General features: G+C 33.0%; 1 protein-coding gene and 2 pseudogenes across 1 annotated transcript; 2 read left to right on the forward strand and 1 right to left on the reverse strand.

Annotated features, from left to right (window-relative positions):
- Positions 1-11,268: 11,268 nt before the first annotated feature.
- LOC120147282 (agamous-like MADS-box protein AGL29) lies at positions 11,269-12,051 on the forward strand. Its single transcript, XM_039160698.1, has one exon. The coding sequence runs from the start codon at positions 11,395-11,397 to the stop codon at positions 11,938-11,940; it is 546 nt and encodes a 181-aa protein (XP_039016629.1). The 5' UTR covers positions 11,269-11,394; the 3' UTR covers positions 11,941-12,051.
- Positions 12,052-13,135: 1,084 nt separating this feature from the next.
- LOC120147316 lies at positions 13,136-15,580 on the forward strand (annotated as a pseudogene).
- Positions 15,581-21,249: 5,669 nt separating this feature from the next.
- On the reverse strand, positions 21,250-23,080 carry LOC120147283 (annotated as a pseudogene).
- Positions 23,081-23,371: the final 291 nt, after the last annotated feature.

Consider the following 23,371-nt stretch of genomic DNA (forward strand, 5'->3'; position numbering starts at 1 on the left):
AAGAAGCTCTGCAGGGACTCCACTAGCTTGTAAAGTCTGACCAAGAAGAAGGTCGATCCTGGCCCTGAGTGGGTCCCGTTTTGAATATTGTTGATGGGTTTTTTACCATTTTATTTCGAATTCATGCTAAAGACAAAAAAACTGAAAGAAAAAGAAAAACATTAACTCATTCTTATTGTTCTTTTTCTCTTTAATTCGGAGACTATTGTATATGGCGTTTAGTTGTTTTAGTTGTACCAATATTTAATATGTGGATTATTGTTTAACAAACTTCTATATTTTCTTATATCATCTGTGCTCTTGCAGGGGGAGATGAAGGTATATTTATCCGCGGATTATGATATATAATTTTGTAAAATTTAATATAAGATTTTCTTTTTGTTTTTCAGATTTTCAAGATTTCATTTTCGCTAATGCGAATTGATCCGTTTGCATATCTTTCTGTGGTGGATGAGTCTATCAACATGGATTTTCTACATACATAAGAGTTTCAAACTAAACTTAAACTCAAGACATATTTAAATTATATCAAACTGTTTACCATTTAAACTAACTTTTGTGAGTAAAATAAATTATAATATTAGATCTTTATTTTGTGTACAAAAATTATGAGTTGGTTGCACATAAAATAGCAATATAAACGACTTAATCAATAGTGACCATATTTATGAGAGGTTCTGTGGTCTACATCAAAGGAGAGGTGGATCAAAGTGAATGTTGATATGACAAGAAACATAGAGACGAGATTAGTTTTTGTTGAAATGATTCTTCATTGTTCTAGCGGTAACTAGAGGTGAGTATTTTATTGAGTCGAGTAAAAAAAATTTGAGTTGTTTAAGTTGATGAATCGTATTTTATGACTCAAACTTAATTTGATTCTTTTTTAAGTCGAGTCGAGTTATCGAGTTTCTATACAAAATTAATTTTAACTTTATATAATATTATGATACATATTAGTTCTAGTTTTTTATTTCTCTAATCATATAAAATATATATATATTTCTTCACATTTCTATATATTATAATGTTATTTAATAAATCAAATACAATCTAAATTATAAAATATATTTACTAATTTGAGGGTAAAGGATTGATAGAAGTATGTCAAGACATTAATGTGAAGAAAGAATTTACAAACAAATGTAGTCAAAAATACCAAATTGATTAAAATACAAATTTAATGGATTGAATTAAAAAAGAGAGAGTACATTTTTAGTAAAAAATAAGAATTAAAGTTACATATGTATTATATAGTTGTAGGGGAGCATGCGGTTCAAATTTGGTCAAAAACAAATTAAAATGAAGGATGATTTGAATAAATAAGGAAATCATGCAAAGTTGAGGGATTAGATTGAAAAAATAAAAATTTTGTAATCAAAAAGAGGAATTAATAGTAGATAGATATTCTATAATGGTTTAGGAGCATGTGGTTTAATTTGATAAAAAAAAATAACTTAAAGTGGATGAGAAATTGAAGGAATATGAAATCAAGGACCAAATTACAAATCTATCAAAATTTTCATCTAAAATTTTGAATTTTCGAGTTACACAAAATTTTAAAATTTCAGCTCAACTCGAACTCGAAAATTGATTCAGTATTTCAAATTGACTCGAATAACTCAATAGCCAAAAAAATCAAATTTTCAAGTTAAATCGAATTTTGTCCACCCCTAATGATGATTGATTAGTGGGTTATGAGTGCATAATCAGTTACCATTTAGTTTTTGAAACGAAGTTGTGTGCTGCATTCGAAAGGTTGTGAAGGCCAGGGATATAAGGGCGTATAATATAATATTAAAGCTAGATAATATTGTAAAATGTGTCCTTAGAAGTATAACATTGGTACACAGTTATTTAAGGGGAAGAAAACACAATTGTTAATCGTATGACAGTGTTGGCTGCAAATTATGCTGCCACTAGATTCACTTTATTGAAAAAAACAATTGATTAGTTAGATGATGTTAATGTTAATAACAAATTATATCATTTGGTTAGTTGTTGGTTAGCTGCTGGAAGGTTGGGAAGGGTAGTTGACTGTGTAGGTCTATGGTATGTTATAGGGGTATGTGATGTCAAGTATGAGTTATTAACTAAAAGTGTATAATGATCCTTACTACTTCAAGACACATTTTTTTTTCTCTGTTTAGGCTTAAGGAGGTTTTTTAATGAGGTTCTTAATGTGTACTTTGTAATTAATTATAGGGTAAAGTATAGTAATGGTCACTGAATTTTTCTAAAGTTTTCATTTAGGTCCCCCAACTTTTAAAACTTACAATACAATCCCTCAACATTTAGTCCATTTACAAAATGATCCCCCAACATTTAGTCTGTTTGCAATATGGTCTATGACCGTTTGACGCCGTTACGCTGCCGTTAGTACATTTGCAATAAGGTCACTAAACTTTTTAGGTGTTTGCATTTAGGTCCCCAAACTTTTAAAACTTGCAACACAGTCCTAAATTTCATTCTAAACTCTAAATTCCTTTTCGATCTCAAATTTCATTTTTCGTTTCTCTCTTCTCATTTGAAGCTCTTTATGGACGACCACCTCCGACTATTTCTCGTTATATTCGGGATTCTTCCAGTCACCCTCTTTTTGATGCTTTCTTGGTTCAAATGGATGAGGTGTTGCGTAATCATAAAATCAACTTGCTTAAGGCTCAAGCACTCATGAAAAGTTTTACGGATCAACATCGTCGTGACAGTCTTCAATGAAGGTGATTAGGTTTATATTAAGTTGTTACCTTACCGGTAAAATTCTCTTCGTCTTTAACGCTACAACAAGTTGGGTCGTCGCTATTTTGGTCCTTACAAAGTCATTTACCGCATTGGACAGGTTGCTTGCCATTTTGAATTAACAACGTCCGCACGGATTCATCCTGTTTTTTTTCATGTTTCTCTATCGCGCAAATGTGTGAGTGTGTCAAACCACCAAGTTACTCCATTGCACTTAGTTGATTCATCCACTACCATGGTATTACAACCAGAATCTATTATCTCCACTCGCGTTATTTCCCGTAACAGCCGCTCAGTTATGCAATGGTTAGTTCGCTGTGAGGGTTTTGCTATAGATGCTTCTACTTGGGAAGACAGAGATAATTTGCTCAACTCATTTCCTACTTTAAACCTTATGGACAAGGTTTCTGCAAATGGGGAAGGCAATTTTGTGACAAATACTAAGGAGGTAGCAAGCTTGAATGTGGCAGCGAGGAGTGGGACTCTGATCAAGAAATTACCAATCAAATTTGTTGACTGTGTGCTCAATCTACGTCAGCTCAAGCAATAACTGAATATGCTAAGAAATACTATAAACAATGGGGGTTAGTTGTGAGACGGGTATCTAAAAATTTGGTTTTTATTTGGCTCACTTTTCTCACTTCCTTCTACTGTAATTCCTTGTTTCTTGTTTGAGTAATTATACAAGCATCTTCATTTTACTTTTCTTATTTAAATTATTAACATGAGTTGTAACTGGTTGGGGAATTGGTAAGATGGGAAGGGCAATATATTCCATTGATATCGATAATGGTATTTGTTTTCTGAGGCTCAATTAATGATTTTGTCCATGTTGTTATGGTTTGTCCATTAATAAGGGCAAAGTTTGTTCTTCGTTGTTCATTTGTTTTTTTCAGGTCTGTGTGACGTAGGTGAATTGAGGTAATTTCATCTTTTTTATGTTTTTCTTTTATATCTTGGATTGGACATTATAAGCTTTTAGGAGAATGCATTGGAAAGACATGTGTTGGGGACCTAAATGCAAATGTCTGAAAAGTTTAGTGACCATATTGTAAACGTACTAACGGCAGTGTAACGCCGTCAAACGGTCAGGGATCATATTGCAAACAGACTAAATGTTGGAGGACCATATTACAAACGGACTAAACATTAGGGGACTATATTGTAAGTTTTAAAAGTCGAGGGACCTAAATAAAAGATTTAAAAAAGTTCAGTGACCATTATTATACTTTACCCTTAATTATAATACAAAGTACCTTCTTTCTACAACAAAAAAAAGTTATATCATTTGATGAATAGACTTGTTAATAATAAGTCATTCATTTGATAAATAGACTTGATAATTTTTAATTTAAATTTGTATCCATTCAATTATGTCTATTATTTTTTTTAACAATTCTATTTATCAAAGCTCAAGTCTCTTCATCAAATAATAATATTGATAAAAATTTTACTAGTCATTTTCTAAACATCAATTGGACCTTTTTTGAAGTCCTTAAAATTTATAAAATTGTCTAACTAATGTATTATGGTCGTAGGGTATTGATACCTTATGAAATGAATAATTTCATAAATTTTACTAGTTAAATTTGATAATGACACTTACGTAGGACATTGTTTTATAATATTGATACATCAAGTAATGTTATCAATCCTAATCATTTTTCTTTAAAAATTTCATAAATTCAAAGCTTAAAAAAGTATCTATACTTATAGTATAGGTACCGAGACCTAACATCTAGTATCAATACCAAATGGTAAGTATATGGATTAAAGCAGCTAAAGAATTAGTGCTAATTGAAGAAAAGGAATGGTGGGATAATCCGAGATTGTGTATTTCTTTGGTTCAAAAGCCCTTATCAGATTGGTGTTATCCACAACAAGGAAGTGTGATTTTTGTGATTGATGGCGTGTCCACGATAGAGATGGCTGGGTGTGGCGAAATTCTTCGGTGTGAGGATGGTTGTATTCGAGCTCTTTTTTTTGGTCCTGTAAAGAATTTGGTTGCAAATTATGCTAAAATTTTAGCATCTAAGTATGCTTTGTAAGTGTTTAGCTAGACTATATGGAAAGGAAATGTCGCTCTAATTATTGAAACCGACTCTAAAGTTCTACGTAATTGGTTGGGGGATATCTTACTGTTGCGAAAGACGGCTATCAGATAGAGCAAAATCGCAACTGATAATTTGAGAAAATAAAAAATAAAGATAAAGAAGACATAAAATTTACGTGGAAAACCACTAAATAATATAGGGTAAAAACCACGGGCAACGATAGAAGAATTTCACTATGAGAAAATAAGAATTACAACCTCTCTCGATCTTCCAAGGAGAAAACAATGATAATTCTCTCTTGATAAAAAAAAGAGAAAACAACTCTCAAGAAACTCTCTAAATTCTCTAGTATTGGGAGAAAGCTAGAATGATTTGGGATGATTTTGAAGCTAAACGAGCTAGGGTATTTATAGTTGAATCTTAAGGACTAATTTTGTAAATACCCTAAATTATAATGACTAAATTATGATTTAACCATTTTCCAAATTCAATAATTGTTGCTGCCACCGAAAGTTTCTTTAACTTTCAACAATTGTAGGCTTGACTTTTAACAATCTCCCACTTGAAGATTTGATTGGAACAATCATATCTTCACACCATTCTTTCTACCTTGTACCTTCATGTTGCTTACGTTTCTGATAGGCCACAAAATAATCGACACCAGGTAAATTTATCAGCATTAATTGCCTTTGTCATGAAATCTGCTATGTTGTATTTGGTATGAATTTTCTGCATATCTACTGTCCCTTCTTCCACCTTTTCACGAATGAAATGGTACTGAACTCGTATGTGATTTGTCCTTAAATGAAATGTTGGATTCCTTGTTAGATGCAAGGCGCTTTGACTGTCACAAAACAAAGATACATACTCTTGATTGTGCCCAAGCTCCTCCAATAGCATCTTCAACCAAATTGCTTCTTTACTGGCTTGTGTAGCTGCTACATATTCTGCCTCTGTTGTTGACATAGCCACAACTGGCTGCAATTTTGAAACACAACTTACAGCTCCACCAGTAACTTTGAACACATATCTGTAGTAGATTTGCTTTTATCCAAATCCCCTGTATAGTCAGAATCTACATACCCATTTATTAGTAAGTTTAATCCTCCGTAACATAATGCAATATTTGAGGTACCTTTAAGGTATCTCAGGATCCTCTTTACTGTATTTCAATGCTCTTTGACTGGATTCGCCATGTACCGATTAACCACTCCCACTGCTTGTGCAATGTCCTGGTCTTGTGCATATCATAGCAAACATTAAACTTCCCACTGCTGATGTATACGGTACTCGAGACATCTTCATCCTCTCTTCTTCACTACTAGGACTCATACTGGAGGATAATTTGAAGTTAATAGAAAGAGCGGTAGAAATTGGCTTTCAATCTTTCATGTTGAATCGTGACAAGATCTTCTTCAAGTAATTCTTTTGTGAAAGCCAAATCTTCCTATTACTTCTGTCTCGGTGAATTTGCATCCCTAGAATCTTGTTTGCTGATCTCAAGTCCTTCATTTCAAATTCCCTAGCCAGTTGTGCCTTCAATTCTTTAATATGATCTTTGTTGGGTCCTGCAACCAACATGTCATCCACAAACAACAGCAATATAACAAAATCGTTATCACCAAACCTCTTGAAATAAGCACAAGGGTCTGCATTAAGTCTGTTGTATCCAAGACACATAATGAAGGAATCAAATCTCTTATACTAATACCTTGGCGCCTGCTTTAGACCGTACAGAGATTTGTTCAACCTGCAAACCAAGTTATTCTTTTCTTTTTCTTCAAAACCTTCAGGCTGGAGCATGTAAATATCTTCTTTAAGATTTCCATGAAGAAAAGTTGTTTTAACATCTAGCCGGTCTAGATGTAAGTTCAATGTAGCAGACATTGCCAAGACTACTTGAACTGTTGTTAGTCGAACCACAGGAGAAAAGATTTCATTGAAATCATTGCCTTCTTTTTGAGCATATCCTTTGACTACCAGTCTTGCACGATACCTCTCCACTTGATCGTCACCATTTCGCTTGATTTTGAAGACCCATTTGTTACCAATTGGCTTCTTTCCTTGTGGTAGTGATACAAGGTCCCATGTATTATTTTTATGAAGGGCTTCAATTTCTTCTTGCATTGCCATCATCCACAGTGAAACATCTGAGTTGTTTATTGCCTCCTGGTATGTTGATGGCTCACTGTCCTATGTTAAAAGGAAGTATGAAATATTACCTTTTATAACATAATCTGAGTGCCAATTGGGACGTCTTCTCACACGATCTGATTGACGAGTTGTTGGAGCTTCAGAACTCTCTGGTTCTTGTTCATCATTTGCTGGTTCTACTTCAGAAGAATATCTCTGTTCAAACTCCTTTTCCACATGTATCTGTGTAGTCTCTGACTTTTCAGCGCTATCATCATCTACTTTTCTTTGTATTTTATCTTCTACAAAGATAACATCCCTGCTGATGATCACTTTGCGGGCAGTGGGATCCCACAAGCGATACCCCTTGACTCTATCAGCATACCCCAAGAATTTGCATTTCATGGATTTTGGATCTAGCTTTGAGATTTCTTGGGAGTTGTACATCACGTACACAATACTTCCAAATATATAGAGGTTTGAATAATCAGTTGGTTTACCAGTCCACATCTCCATTGGTGTCTTCAGCTCTATTGCAGTTGATAGAGCTCGATTCACCAAATAACAGGCGGTATTGACTGCTTCTGCCCAAAATGATTTTTCTAGGCCTGCATCTCTCAACATTGCTCTTGTTCTTTCTAACAAGGTTCTGTTCATCCGCTCTGCCACTCCATTTTGTTGAGGAGTGTTTGCCACTGTGAACTGTCTTTTGATGTCTTCTTTCTTATAAAAGTCATCAAATTCTTCACTTGTGTATTCTCCTTCATTATCTGTTCTGAAACACTTGATCTTATTTCTATAATCAAGTTCCACCAGCGCTTTGAAGTTTTTGAAAGTGGAAAACACATCTGACTTCTTTTTAATAGGGTACACCCAACGTCTCCTGGAGTAGTCATCAATAAATGAGACAAAATATTTTGCTCCGCCTAGGGATATAACTGGTGTTTGCCATACGTCAGAGTGAACCAATTCTAGAACACTTTTGCCTCTAGAATTTGATGTGTTGAATTTCAACCGGTGCTGCTTACTTGTTATGCAATGCTCACACAAAGTAAGTGATACATTTGTTAAGCCTAGAAGTAGCTTTTGCTCCACAAGGACTTCTATTCCTTGTTCTGACATGTGTTTAAGTTTATGATGCCATAGCATTGCAGAATCTGAACTACATGAGACAACAGAGGCTTCTGTTTCTACCAAAGTATCTCCCTTCAACATATACAAGTTTGCAGCTATCTTTTCGCCTTTCAGCACCACAAACGCTCCACGGAACACCTTCATGATTCTTTTTCGTGTTTCAATTTTGCTTGCATTATTATCCAATAATCTGTTGGATAATAAATTTTTCTTCAAGCCTTTCACATGCCGCACATCTCAAACAACTTTAATTGTTCCATCATACATCTTCAATTTGATGGTTCTCACGCCAATTATCTCTAAGGCATGATCATTGCAACTATACACAAATCCTTCTTCAAGTGACCATTCTTTCCACAGTTGTAGCACTTTAAATTATTCTTGCTTCTCAACTTTGATCTACCATGTTTGTGACTGCTGCTTTAGCCACGTTTCGTTGATCTGCATCTCATCGTTGTCAACGCTTCTACTTGTTGCAGATTTACTTGTCTGTCTTCCTTGTTCTTGTGCCGATTTTCTTCTTGTAGAACAGCAGCTGCAACGTCATCGAAGACTAGACTGGTGACATTACTGTTTGTCAAGTTGATGATGAGTTGATCATACGAATCAGGTAGACTTTGAAATAGAAGTTCAACACGTTCTTGTTCTTCTATTATACATCTTAGGGATGTAAGCTGAAAAAATAAAGTGTTCAGCGTGTTTAAGTGCTCCGTCACTGAAGTAGATTCTGGCATACGGAGAGTGTACAATTTTCTCTTAAGGAAAATTTTATTATGCAACGATGTGGTCTCGTACAATTTGGTGAGATGATCTCATATCTCCTTAGTTGTCTTCTTCTCATCGATGCTTGAAAAAACTTCATCTGCTAATGTTAGATGAAAGTTTGTCATAGCATTCTCATCCATTTCGATTCATTTGTTATCATCTGTGAAATCTATCGGTCTTTCACTGATACCTTCTAGACAACCATCTTTCCTCAGGATAACATTCATCTTCAATTTCCACAATGAGAAATTTCTCCCATTGAACTTTTCAATATCAAATTTCGTTGTCATAGCTTCTATTACGGATAGCTCCCAATATTTCACTATCATGAATAGTTCTCTGAAATCTTCAAAGAATGGGTAATACCTTCTTACTTTCTTATGTTGGAGAATCCACCTTTTGGTGGCAACCACAAAGACAATAAGCATATATTACACACTCAAATTTGGCTCTGATACCAATTGTTGCGGAAGACGGCTATCGGATAAAGTAAAATCGTAACTGATAATTTGAGAAAATAAAAAATAAATATAAAGAAGACACACAATTTACGTGGAATACCCCTAAATAATATAGGGTAAAAACAACGGGCAACGGTACAAGAATTTCACTATGAGAAAATAGGAATTACAACCTCTCTCGATCTACCAAGGAGAAAATAATGATAATTCTCTCTTGATAAAAAAAAAGAGAAAACAACTCTAAAAAACTCTCTAAATTCTCTAGTATTGGGAGAAAGCTAGAATGATTTGGGATGGTTTTAAAGCTAAATGAGTTAAGGTATTTATAGTTGAAGCTTAAGGACTAATTTGTAAATACCCTAAATTATAATGACTAAATTATGATATAGGGTAAAAACAACGGGCAACGGTAGAAGAATTTCACTATGAGAAAATAGGAATTACAACCTCTCTCGATCTACCAAGGAGAAAATAATGATAATTCTCTCTTGATAAAAAAAAAGAAGAAAACAACTCTAAAAAAACTCTCTAAATTCTCTAGTATTGGGAGAAAGCTAGAATGATTTGGGATGGTTTTAAAGCTAAATGAGTTAAGGTATTTATAGTTGAAGCTTAAGGACTAATTTGTAAATACCCTAAATTATAATGACTAAATTATGATTTAACCATTTTCCAAATTCAACAATTGTTGCTGCCACAGAAAGCAATTATTGAACAATTGTTGCTGCCACCGAAAGTTTCTTTAACTTTCAATAATTGTAGGCTTGACTTTTAACACTTACTTCGACCTTGGTCCTGGGGGAATGACTTTGATGAGATTGACAGATTATCTGGTGCCATTGGAGGAGTTAAATTTTGTTTTGTGCCTCGCTCCCAAAACGACATGGCTAATAATCTTGCGATAGCAAGTATGAAGAGACAAGAAGTTTTCAAAGCAAGGTGGTAAGGTTTTTTATGTGGCTCACTGAAATCGTGATTGTATACTGGTGATTAGGTGTCTTGTTTTGTTGTTTTTGTGATTTGTTGTGCTTTGTTATTTTGTGTTTATGGCTCGAGTTTGTTTGCTGGTTCCATGAGCCGAGGTGTGATACCTATGAGGTGTTGTAGTTGATTTTATTTGTATTCCAGAACTACCTCGTGTTGGGGATTTGTTTGGTTTTCATCTGATTGTATGTACTCTTTTCCTCTATCGATATTTAGAGAGATTTTTAATGAGGCATACAATCTAGGTTTACCTTGCTTAATTTATCAATAATAAACTTACTCTTGCCAAGAGAAAAAAATCAACAGCATAAGACTTGAAATTGTTTAATGATAGTTGTATAATGGTTTCAATTATTTAAAAGGTTGTTGAATGTTTTGACTTATACTTAATTTGGTTCTTCATATTTACTATTGAGGCTAACTTCAAAGTAAATCAAAGATATTTGATGTTTAGATATAATATCTTTTGTTGTTTAGTCGTTTATTAGAATCAAAGCATACTCTGTTTTATTATTATTATTATTATCTAAAATTCAATTAATAAATAAAATTAAGTGGTTAATGATTTTTTTTTTAAATCAAACCTCACAGTTTTTAAAACATAGGGAATATGGCCTAAATAGAAATTTTATGAATTTTTCATTCGTAGGAAAGGAGTTTGGTAGATTTAACTTTTAAAATAGAAAGATGGTTGTGGTTTACTAAATACGATTCATTGACATATAAATTAAATCATAATATAGCAAGTTGTTCTGTGCCAATTAATTACTCACCTTTTCATTTTTAGAAATTAGTTAGGTACAATGTTTTTTTTTTAATTTTTCTTTTAAAGCTAAATTTCTCGTTCAAATCATCAAAGTTTTACAAATAAGGCAACTTAAGAAAAAATTGATTTTAATGTATTATCAGTGAAATCTTGGTTAATTTTGAAAATCAACCAAAGGTGGGTGATTATAAGATAATATATGTTAAAAAATTTGAATGATTAATTAGACTATTTAGCAGTAGCAAATAAATTAGAAACATTTCCAATTCAAGTGGCCTGCAGTTTTCCCCTGATTTGTCCTTATAAATGTTGATCCATTGAGCCAAGCTAATGCATTGGAAATATTTCTGACAAAGAAATCATGGGCCGGAGAAAAATCGAGATGAAAATGGTGAAGGATTGCAGCTCCAGACAAGTCACTTTCTCCAAGCGCCGAACTGGGCTCTTCAAGAAAGCGAACGAGCTTGCTACCCTTTGCGCCGCTGAAGTCTCCATCGTGGTTTTCTCCCCCGGTGGCAAGCCTTTCTCGTTCGGGAACCCGAGCGTCAAGGCGGTTACGGACCGCTTTCTAAATCAGGATGGGAAGATGAAAGTTTCTATTCCGGTTCATGTTGTTGGTCAGTCTCAGCGAGAGGCTGAAGTTGGAAGGCTCAGTCGACAACTCAACACCATTCTCAAGCGGCTGCAGGCGGAGTCGAAGCGAGAAGAGGTGCTCATCGAGGCGATCAGGGTGAGTCGCCGGAAACTCAAGCACCAAAACCCTATTAATGAACTCAACCCGAATGAGCTTTTGGAGATGAAGGAATCAATGGAGGAGCTTTGTGAGAATATCAGAGGGCGTGTTAGCGAGATTGAAGCTTCGTCTTCATTGCTGCTGTTGTCGAACATTGCTGTCAAACAAGCTTGAATCATAAATAACTCAGTAGTCACAGTTGCTAAAATTCAAATATCTGAAATCAAAATATGCAAGTAGATGGTGGTTTGTTCTTGAATAGAATTTGATCCTAATTTCTCTAATAAAAACAGATTTAAATTAGCAACATATCTTGAACAATGGTCATATGAACTACTATGCCTCTTGAACAATGATGCAGGCATGTTAAAAGGCATAACCACTGCATCTATTCCTACTGGAAAAATTAATTTCCAGATATAAGAAGCCTTAAGGTTTATTCATCAAAGTCCGAATCACCTTCATCACTTTCCTGCAATGGGAATTTTAAACAATATAACCAACACTCATCTGTTGCAGATGTTCCGCAAATATGTAGACTTTCTTTGGAGATTAAAAAATAATTAGCTGATCTATTGGGACGAAACACTATATTCCTTAAATAAGATCATGAATTCGTTAGAGTTTACAAATGAAACAAATTGAGTCAGGAGAGACCCTATAATCATACTATGCAAAATCCAAAATACACGTGCTACTAACTTCTGCACCCCTAGCAAAGTAGAGAAAATCCTTTAAGCGTAGTGGCAATAACCAAAAATATTGGAACAAGTTCACCAAAACGCACGACTTAAATTAATATAGGATGTCAAGGCTGGCTAATTTGTTTTTGTGCAAATAATTCCATTAAACGTAAATGTACTCAAAGAGAACTTACTTTGACAAGTCGGTGTCACCTATGATCATGACCTATTATTTTTTTATTACAAATAAAAATTTAAACTTAAAATTAAAATTAAAATTAAAATTAAAATGAATAATTATCAAAATTATACTTTTTTTTATCAAATATGTCATACGATATTCATGAAAATTGCCATAAATATGATAGTGATAAAATTACTTGTGACGTTTAACAAATATTCATTATGAATTTTGGTAACTAAATTTGATAATTTTAGTAATAATTCTTAACGTCACTGAAAAATCATTTTCTTATAGATCCACCATTAGTCCATCCAACGAAGAAAATTGAATCCCACGTTCAGCAGACTCAGCGTAGCTGGCTGTTTAGTGCAGCTAAACGCCCCCTCCAACTCCAAGAATTTCAGATTCTGTAAACCATATATATAGCTATATACAGACGTCGTGTTTCATAGTCTGTTCAATCTTCACTTTGTTATTATCGCCATCGCCTTCAGCCTTCAGCTTCCCCCGATCAACCATGCAATCTCTTCAATCTTCATCTCTTCGAGCTTCCTCTCTAAATCCTCTCCAAAACCCCAAACCCAAACCCCATTTCCCCAATGTATCAAGACTCCCTCCCAGGCCAACCAAGAAATTCTCTTCCATCACCGCTTCATCCCCCACCATTTCTGCTCCCTAGCGCGAGAAGGACCCCAAGAAACGGGTTGCTATTACGGGCATGGGGTTGGTTTCTGTTTTCGGGAACGATGTGGATGCTTATTATGATAAGCTGCAGGCTGGAGAGAGCGGAATCGGACTCATCGATCGTTTTGATGCTTCCAAGTTTCCTACTCGGTTCACCGGTCAGATCCGGGGGTTCAGTTCTGAAGGTTACATCGATGGAAAGAACGATAGGAGGCTTGACGATTGTTTGAGGTACTGCATTGTTGCTGGCAAGAAGGCGTTGGAAGATGCTGATCTCGGGGGCGATAACTTATCTAAAGTTAGTTCTTTTTTCTTCTTCTTTAGTGGTTTTTGGTTACTAGGTTTTATTAATCGGGTTGTTCTCATAGTGATTAGCGTGTTTTTTCTTTACTTGTAGATCCATAGATAATTCTTTTATTGGCTTACACAACGTGCGACATTTACAAGAAAGAGTTGTTTCTTTATTTGGTTTTAAACTTATGAACTATTGTTTGATTCTACAAATCTTGATACTTTTCTCTGCTCGTCACTGCATGTTTGCTTGATGCAATTTTTTCATTATTGTGTTGTTTGAATCGATAAATGTTTGTATGTGCAACTTTTGTCGTTATTTTGTTAAGCAACTGGATTGCTTTGTGTGTGTATTCTGGTCGTTTTCTGCCTTTTCCTTATCCGTTGCTAGCAATCTTTGTTGTAATATATAGTTTCTGACTCAATTCATATTGTGATTTAAGTAATGTGCTCATAAGAATTATTTTGTTCAATTTCTCTGTTGAGAATGTCTTTTGATGTCTATATTTCATTCAAGTTCATAGCCTTTTTGTCCCTAATTTGATGTAGCTTTCATATAGAGAATCTGTATATATTGGATAATCGAGTTATCCTTTACATTTGCTTTAGAGCATCTTCATTGGAACAATTTCAACAATGTTAATGTGATCTTATATTTGAAAGCAATTATTCATAAGACTACTAATGATGCATCCACCAGAAATATGCCTTGGAAAAGGTGTATAGAATGTCAAAATTACTGATTAAGTTTAGGATCCCTTTGGATGATTTCTTACCTTATAGACTGAAAGATGCAAGAACAATAGATATCTATTCTTTGAATTATGTAAGTAGCAGAGGATATCATATTTGTTATTCTACCTCTTTTAAGCTTGTATATTTGTCATATATTCTCCGTTGATGCTAAAGAATTTGTATTTGTCTTAGATCGATACGGAACGAACTGGAGTGCTTGTTGGAACCGGTATGGGTGGTCTTACAGTGTTCTCTGATGGAGTTCAAAATCTGATAGAGAAAGGTTATAGAAAAATAACACCATTCTTCATTCCTTATTCTATAACAAACATGGCATCTGCCTTGCTTGGAATTGAACTTGGTTTCATGGGTCCGAATTATTCAATTTCAACTGCTTGTGCTACCTCCAATTACTGCTTTTATGCTGCTGCTAACCACATCCATCGAGGTGAGGCTGCATTGATGATTGCTGGTGGAACCGAGGCTGCAATTATTCCTATTGGTCTGGGAGGTTTTGTTGCCTGTAGGGCATTGTCTCAAAGAAATGATGATCCTCGAACTGCATCAAGGCCATGGGACAAAGATCGAGATGGCTTTTTCATGGGTGAAGGTGCTGGAGTATTGGTAAGCATGCATTTATTAACATAGCATTCTAATCCTATATGCGCATGATTTATCTTCTTGTTGGTTGTTCTGTTGTCTATTTCTGGTTAGCAATTTATCATCTTGGTTTGCCTCCATTGGTGACATGTGATATTGTTGTTAAGAGAAGTTTTCATTATCTTTGACGGAGCCTGGCTCTCAGGTGTTGTGTTCTCAATGAGATACTGACCATTTCCTTTATGATAATTTGCTGTTGTAGTTTTCTGTTTGTAGATGATGAAGTGATGACTGATGAGCCTAATTCACTATTTACGATGACTTTCTTACTCATTATTTTTCTGTTCATTAGTAATGAAGTATAAATGTTAACTGAGGAAAGGATTTCCAGTTATACTTGCATACTTTTCTATCTTTCATCACATTGAACTACTTAAATCAGGCATGGTCTTGCAGTAATGGCTCTTTGTTTTTGCACACTGATCTTTGGTTCAGTTGTTACATAGCTGGCTTTTTAGAGTTATATTCCATCAACTGATGTTGATGAGAGTGGAAATACAATATCCTTTTGTAACGAGTTATTTTTTCTTTTGCTTTCCAGGTAATGGAAAGCTTGGAACATGCAATGAAAAGAGGTAATTTCTATTTCTCCCCCTCATTTTGCAAAGTTTTGACAGGACTCTACTCTAATGTTGCTCTCTTGCAATTGGCTAATTGCTTTTCTTGTTTCAGTCAATGATAGGGCATTGTCTGGGTGCAGCAGGTGGTTTAGAAGCCATTGCCACTGTGAAGGCCATCACGACAGGATGGCTGCATCCCTCGATAAATCAATTTGTACGTTCTAGTTGCTTGTTTAATGCACCTTTTATATTGTATGTATTTCGTTAATGGTTGAAGTGCTAAATTTTTAATGTAGAATCCAGAGCCTTCAGTTGATTTTGACACCGTTGCCAACGAAAAGCAGCAGCACGAGGTTAATGTTGGTAAGCCCCATGAATACTTGATTCTTTCAAAACTACATGACAAGTTCCTGTTTAAGTTTTAGTTTGATTTGTACCAGAACCCCATAATTCTAACCAAGTTCGTTATGATTCTCAGCAATTTCAAATTCATTCGGATTTGGTGGACACAACTCTGTGGTGGCGTTTTCGGCCTTCAAACCATGAAAGCCTGCGTCGCTTGGTTCTGCATTTGTTAGGAAAGATAGACAGATAGTGAGCCATTTATCCCTTGTCCAGGCTTGCTTTAATCTTTCAGCTTTTATTGAGACAAAAGTGTAACTGTTATAAAGCTTTTGGGATAAATTAGATTTAAAATCATTGTTTTAGTGACCTATTTGATGTTTTAGTGACCTATTTGTTACTTTTGAAACATTAGTAGAGAAAATGAAAACTTATTCAAACATTAGTGACCATTTGTGTAGTTCATCTTTTTTAATTTTATAAATTCACTGTGTTATGTTAGCAATCCTTTAAAAGTCTAACTACATGCAGTTCTTAGTGATCGCATCTTAATTAAATAAAAATAAAAATGATCAATATTATGTTTTTAGAATTCATTAAAGAAAAGTGCTCAAAATTTATATGAAAGTGATCAGTCATGTATTTTACTCAACTTTATAATATTATTAAATCAAAATAATAATTTCAATTTTATTCCAACTGAAATCGTTTATTATTATTTTAATATAAAACAGTATTTTATAATAAAATAAAGGATGAAAAAGAGGGACGGGAGTTGAAATCTTCATGATTTAAACTTAATTTCAAATAGGGTTAATTACACTTTAGGTTCTTCAAGTTTTTAAAATATGTAAAAAAAATAGTAGTGGTGCATATTAATATATAACATTCCTAGTGTATATAGTGTATGACATTTATTATAGACTTATCTTTAAATTTGACCTTTTAAAAAATCTCTAGCTTCACTCAAGCATATATATTTTTAGGAAAAATTTGTGTATATAATTAATTTAAGGGTTCAAAGTGTTATAAATAGTTTAAGATGATTGTATAAAAAAAAATCAAATCTCATCGTGTATAAATATAACATGCCCAAATGTACATAATAATTATTAATTTAAATTACCATTGGATTTTTTAGAATTATACTTGTAACACTAAAAAGAATTGAAATTGACTAGGTTCTTTTGAATTTTTAAAATTTCTTAATAAATTTAAAATATATTTAATCATTTTCTTCTAAAATTTTGAAAAACCTCATTAGATTTCTCAAAGTTTTTGAAAATTTTAATTTGATCACTAAAAATTTCTGAAAATTCTCATTAAAGCCTTTAAAAATGTGAATTAACTTCCAAATCTAATGTTAAGATTCTCCACTAACTTCAATTGTGATGATATTTTCACGACCCTTAATTTATATCAACTAATTCAGGGATGGAGCAAAAGGCGAGTGAAACAGTCGTCCACTGAAAATTTAAAATTATAATATATTTTAGATTTGTTTTATATGTGTGTATATATATATATATTATTGGGAATTCATTTTCGATCTTCTGAATTTTTATAAATTTATTACATCCTATAATTTTTGAAATTCGCTCTCCCTAACATATAATCATGCATCCGTTCCGAACCAATTCACCACGCAAAACAAATATCATAGCGTAAAACCCATGAAAGTTGAATCATAAAAGATAAAAGTTGAGGAAGGAGAAATTTCCTTCTGGCATTAGGTATTTTATAAATAATTAATATTAACCTTAAAACCCTGAAAGATAGAGGGAGATTACCACTTTTCTTCAAGAGCAAAAAATAAAGTGTCATTTTATTAAATATAATATACGTTGTAACACTCTGGTAACATGTGACCCAATGGGTAAGGCGCTGGTCTAAAAAATTAGAGATTTTGGAACCCTAGCGAAGACTACTTGCAATTGAAATTTTTTAAAATGAATTAAATAAAATTTGGACCACAAGATTTAACATCAATTTAAGAAGAAAGAATAATTAAAAAAAAACAAGTAACACCCATAAAATGAATTAACCCATCCATTACACGTGAAAAGTTTACAATTCCTTCATCACCGTCCATATGTAACAAGTTTACAAACGTATTCACCAATTTCACCACCAAACATGCTTAATACTCGAACTCAGTAAACAACATACAAAGCATCATATTTATGGGTGTCATGATACACAATAATATTGGTAGTAAACTGTCTTAACTCAAAACATCAATGGAAGCTCATTGATCATCTTCCTCCAGGCTTTTCTTTACCTCTAGCCTAGAGGACTTTCATCTCTCTCTTCCACTCATAAGCTCTTAAATCTCCTTTAATCTCTACAAATTTGCTTCTATGTTTTCTTTCTAAGGTTTAACAAGAATGAAGAGCATAAAGAAGAAAAATGGGGAAGGGTGGGTAAAAATCAACTTTTACACATAATTCCCTTACCACCTTGTAGAAAATTAAGGACAAAGTCAGACATGAAGTTCTAAAATGGGTTATTTGCTCAATTGCTCCATTTATATTTGCTTACCATACAAAATCCTCATTTCCTAGGCCTAAATGGGTCCAAATCTTTCCTAGCAAGACCTAACTTACCCCATGAGTTCAATTATGCACTTAGATATGCTCATAATCATCATGGGTCAACTCACATTCATTGACTCAAAAATTCAAGTCATTAAATTTGTAATGAGATAGACTTGATGGATTCATCGAATTTAAATTTGAGAGGTTAGTTTACTAGAATGCTCTTAATGATTTAATAGCTCTGATTTAGGTGATTAATATTGAGATAAACTTGATGAAATTACTCACGTAAGCAAAAAGAACTAACCACTTGAAGACAATGAATCGTCTTTCTAGAGCACTTACTTATATCTTGTGTCTTATTGACTAAAATTATTCATCTATCACAAAATTCACTTGGATTTGAGATTAATCGTGTGTTTAGTGAGAGAATATTAGTAATGCAAAATGAAAATCTCATATTGATTATTAAGTGTTTAAATATAGTCCGGTCTTATTCGTGTTCGTTTTAACATTTTTATGTGGCATGTAACTCGTGTTACTTTTTGGAGATGATCACTATTTTTATCGTACTATTTTTCATAACCGAGACATTATTGGTCAGATTTAAATATTTATATAATCGTTTTCATAATATATAGTTTTTATTAGGGTTTTACTCTATTTTATTATATTACCCTCCATCATTTCCCATAAATAAAGCTTCATTTTTGTTTTATATACAATAAATTGTATGAGTGAATGTGATTTTACTTTCCCTTGTACTCGCCATTTTTTCTTTCGTAAAATCAGTCTTCTTCTTCCAATGAAAAGAAAATATCAATTACCTTTTATTTCCCTCGTCTAGATATACGAATGTAAAATTTTATGTTAATATTAAAGGACGATATCCGTTCTACAATTACATTAGTTTCAAAAAAAATAATTTTTATTATAATACAATAAATTTATTTTATTTTATACAATTTATTCTCATCAATTATTACTAATATTTCTATTTTGCCAAAACCAATTTTAACGAATTGCAAAGGTTAAGAAGAGAAAAGAATAGGGGGTACGAGAGGTGAATATAATTCAGGAAGGATGCAGAATCTTATATTACAATGTAAATTTTATGAATAAATAAATTTATAAAATTTTAAAATAGAAAATAGATTATCCCTACCCGTCCCTTCATACCATCCTTGGCATATAGTAATTAGAAAATCCTAACGAATATTTGTTCCACCAATAGAGCACTGCACCCCATTCCTCAAACTCATCATCACGGTGCGCACCATCACTAACTTCCAATTTCTCTAAAACACAGGTAGGTCCTAGGCTTTCTTGCTCACCATCATCAATTGATGATTGATTCGTAATTTTTTAAAAAATAGAGAGGTAGATGGGTTGCTTAAAAATTTAAAATTTTATAAATTTATTCCTTTTAAAAATTTTAGAAGCGTGTCCCTCTGACGTAAAATTATACGTATGTTCCTACTTCAGAAGTTAAAATATTTTTCTAAAAAAATAAAATTATGATAACAAAATAATCATTTTAGCCTTCAATTTAATTAACTTAATCACTTTATTTTTTTTTATCATTTTATTATATCTATTTTGGTTATTAACTTTTTGTTTTTTATTCAATGTGGCGGAATAATAATAAATTATTAAATTAATATCAGTAATTCAATATTTTTAATATTAATATAATTTATTTTTGCATCTTTATGTCATATGATCAATATTAAAATACAGTTGATGTCAATTTTCAGTAAGGATAAGTAGCTAATTTTTGATGATCCAATAGTAAAAATGTCAAAATAGTTAACGTTAGATTAATGACATTATTGTTTCGTCACCTTTGGACTAATTTTAAAAACTAAAATCTAAAAGAAACGTAATGAAAGCTTAAGGATTAAAATAATTAAACTAATAAAATTAGGGCCAATAAAATCATCTTATCGGTTGTGAAAGTGACCTTTTTCTTAGACATAAACAATATCTTATAATGTTTGAGTTAATTTCTAGATTCAATTTTGAATCTACTTATAATCATATTTGCAATAATTTAAAAACGGTATAATGATAAATTTAGTATTTAATATTTGTATCTTTTACCATTTTTAACCTTTTTTGATTAGTTAAATTCATTAATCGATTTTTTTTTCAAACAATTTTTTTTATTTAAATGATGATTAGATTCTTACTTTTTTACAGTCTTGATGTGGTATCATTTTATTGATTGAGTAACATAAGTAATAAAGTATATATATGAATTGCCACTTAAATTGTCACGTAAGCATCGATAAAAATAAAGATTTGATTCTTAGTTTTATTAAAAGTAAAATAATTTAATTGAAAATAAAAAAATTAAGAATTAAATTAATAAGTAATACTCCTTAAACTATAAAGATTAAAATTATTATTATGTAAAAGAAAATTCCACCTTGTTAATTCACATGTGAATACATTTCAATCCGGGATGGATGTATGTTGAGTCATTGAAGTGTAATTTATCCAATTTTTTGTTAGTAGATTAGGAATTAGCTGCTTTTATATTCTCTGCTAAATTTTGTTCCTTTTTTATTGCCTTGTTATTTTACGTTTGATGGGTCTTTCTTTATTTGATCTAAGCAATTAGATTGAATCCGAGAAATCTGAACATTTCAATTACATAAATTTGCTCTTCGATTAAAATTGAAAAAAGAAACAAATTTGTTCTATAGAATTAATGCTTAAACTTTAGAGACATACATTATTAAAAATAACCCTTAATCCAGTACTCATAACTAGATAAAATGAGATAACGAAACCCAAGGAACTAAGTTCAACCTGTCTGACAGCCAAAGTCTTCTCAAATAAAAGCAATATCCAATCAATAAACTCACAGAAATTCATTACCAAAAATTTCAGAACTTTATGAAAGAGAAATTACATAAACAGGTTGGGCCTTGATGCCTTGTAGGTTGTCTTCAGCTTCCTGGTAGGTGGCCTCACCTTCTTCACCACCAAGGGGAACTTGATTTTTGAGTTGTGGAACTGCTTGGTGTTGTCCCTCTTGCATAGCTTGGCTGGGATGGTTGCAGTCTTGATGATCTGGATGCACGGGAACCTAACTCTGTGGCGAGAAGCCATCGCTGTATACATCTGTTCAACGGCTCCATTCAAGGTAGTAAGTATCATGGTATTCCTTGTACATGTTGTGATAACCGGTACGACTTTGGTAGCGAAGCCAAATACCATAATTCTTGATCTTGGTAGGATTCTTCTAAAAAATCTGCAGACAATTTGACAAAGGGAATTGAAGAAATGCACCAAAAACCAAGTTACAGATCGCTTATGAGATAATCAATATACAACCATTAACAACACTTCTTTTCTTTCTCAAATTAAAAGCACCTTATAGATAAATGACTTCTGCTAAACAAGCAGAGATAAGCGAAGGAGATCACAAGCAAAATTTATCCAAAGTTCCAAACCAACTTGGATTCAAAGTGCTGCTTCTGTTTTCAATATCTTTAATCATTCAAATGCTTATTGGCAAGACAAAGAGATTATCAAGTTATCAAACAGTACTTCTCTAAAAATAAAAGGGCATCATAAAAGACCGGATACTTCGTATTCAAGATGCATGAGACTCTTGATGCGTTAACAAATTTCCAGATTATATGTCTCTTTTTATCTAACTCCCAAGTTTCTCGCAGTATAATTTTTTAAAATATAGCTTATCAGATGCAAACTTCCAAATACATTGCATAGGCATAAAGTAATCGTCTGCAAATCTCACATAACCAACATGAGTGTAGCTCTAAGAAAATCATCAAAACATAAAATCAGAAGGATAAATTCACATTTCAACACAATGTTAAAAATGATAAACTACTTCATATAAAGTGAAACAGCAAATAGATGACACAGTACCAACCTCATTAATAGCAAGGACTTGACCATTGCTTTTCTTAACCTTCTTCAGCTTTCTCAAGAAATACCTGATTAACATTCAAGGAAAGAAACTTCAATCAAATGGCGTTTAATTTAAAACCCAGAAAAAACAAGGATGTCAACAAAAACAATCACTAACCAGAACTTGGACTTGGCCCGAACCTCATTGATGGCCCAAAGCTTCATCCTGTAGATCTTGGGGTACTCATCGCTCTCTGTTGGGTGAGCCCTCCCAACAACCTGGTACTGGTGAAACTGCAACCATAAAACCAACAAATCAAAATCTCATCCTTTTTTCCCATGTTAATCAACCACAGCTGGAAACATTACTTAGCCCTTAAGCTTCTAATAAAACCCATTAAATAAATAGAAAATGAAACTCATTCGCACACATTTTACTAACAACCCCAGGGAAATGGAGAAAGAAAAGAACACATGGATCTAAACAATGTATAACATTATAAAACCGACACCAAAACTAAACATAAACTGCTTAAATATTGCACAAAAAGGGTAATCTTCGTAGAATTCTGAAGCTAAAAAAGGGAAATCAATAGAGTTACGAAAAAGATCTGAGGAAAGAGAAGCGTCGGTCACTCACCCTGAAAGTAACCATTTCTGAGGAACTGGAGAATTTGGCAGCCCTGACTCGCTCTTTTGCTCAAAGGTAGGAAAAGACGGAATTATGGTTTCCTTTAGGCTATATAGTAGTAGGCCTTGACAGATCAAAACCTTAGATCAGAAAGGCCGGACGAGTAAGCTTAATTTTCTTTAAGTGTGTATGGGTTTGGGTCGGGTAGAAGTTTTATATGCGGTCCAAATTTAGACGATTAAGGTTTGGGTCTCATCTCTTGCCTATTTTAACTTCATGTTTTAGCCCAATAAGTGAATTTCGTAGTTTTTTCAAAAGAGAATTGAGAGGTCACTTTTTTTTAACCATTCATCAGTTAACCATATCGGTATTACATAAGTCTATTATGGAACGATCTTATTAAATCAATT

This window comes from Hibiscus syriacus, unplaced genomic scaffold, assembly GCF_006381635.1.
Source record: "Hibiscus syriacus cultivar Baekdansim isolate YM2019G1 unplaced genomic scaffold, ASM638163v2 tig00110937_pilon, whole genome shotgun sequence".
In the NCBI taxonomy this organism is placed as follows: domain Eukaryota; kingdom Viridiplantae; phylum Streptophyta; class Magnoliopsida; order Malvales; family Malvaceae; genus Hibiscus; species Hibiscus syriacus.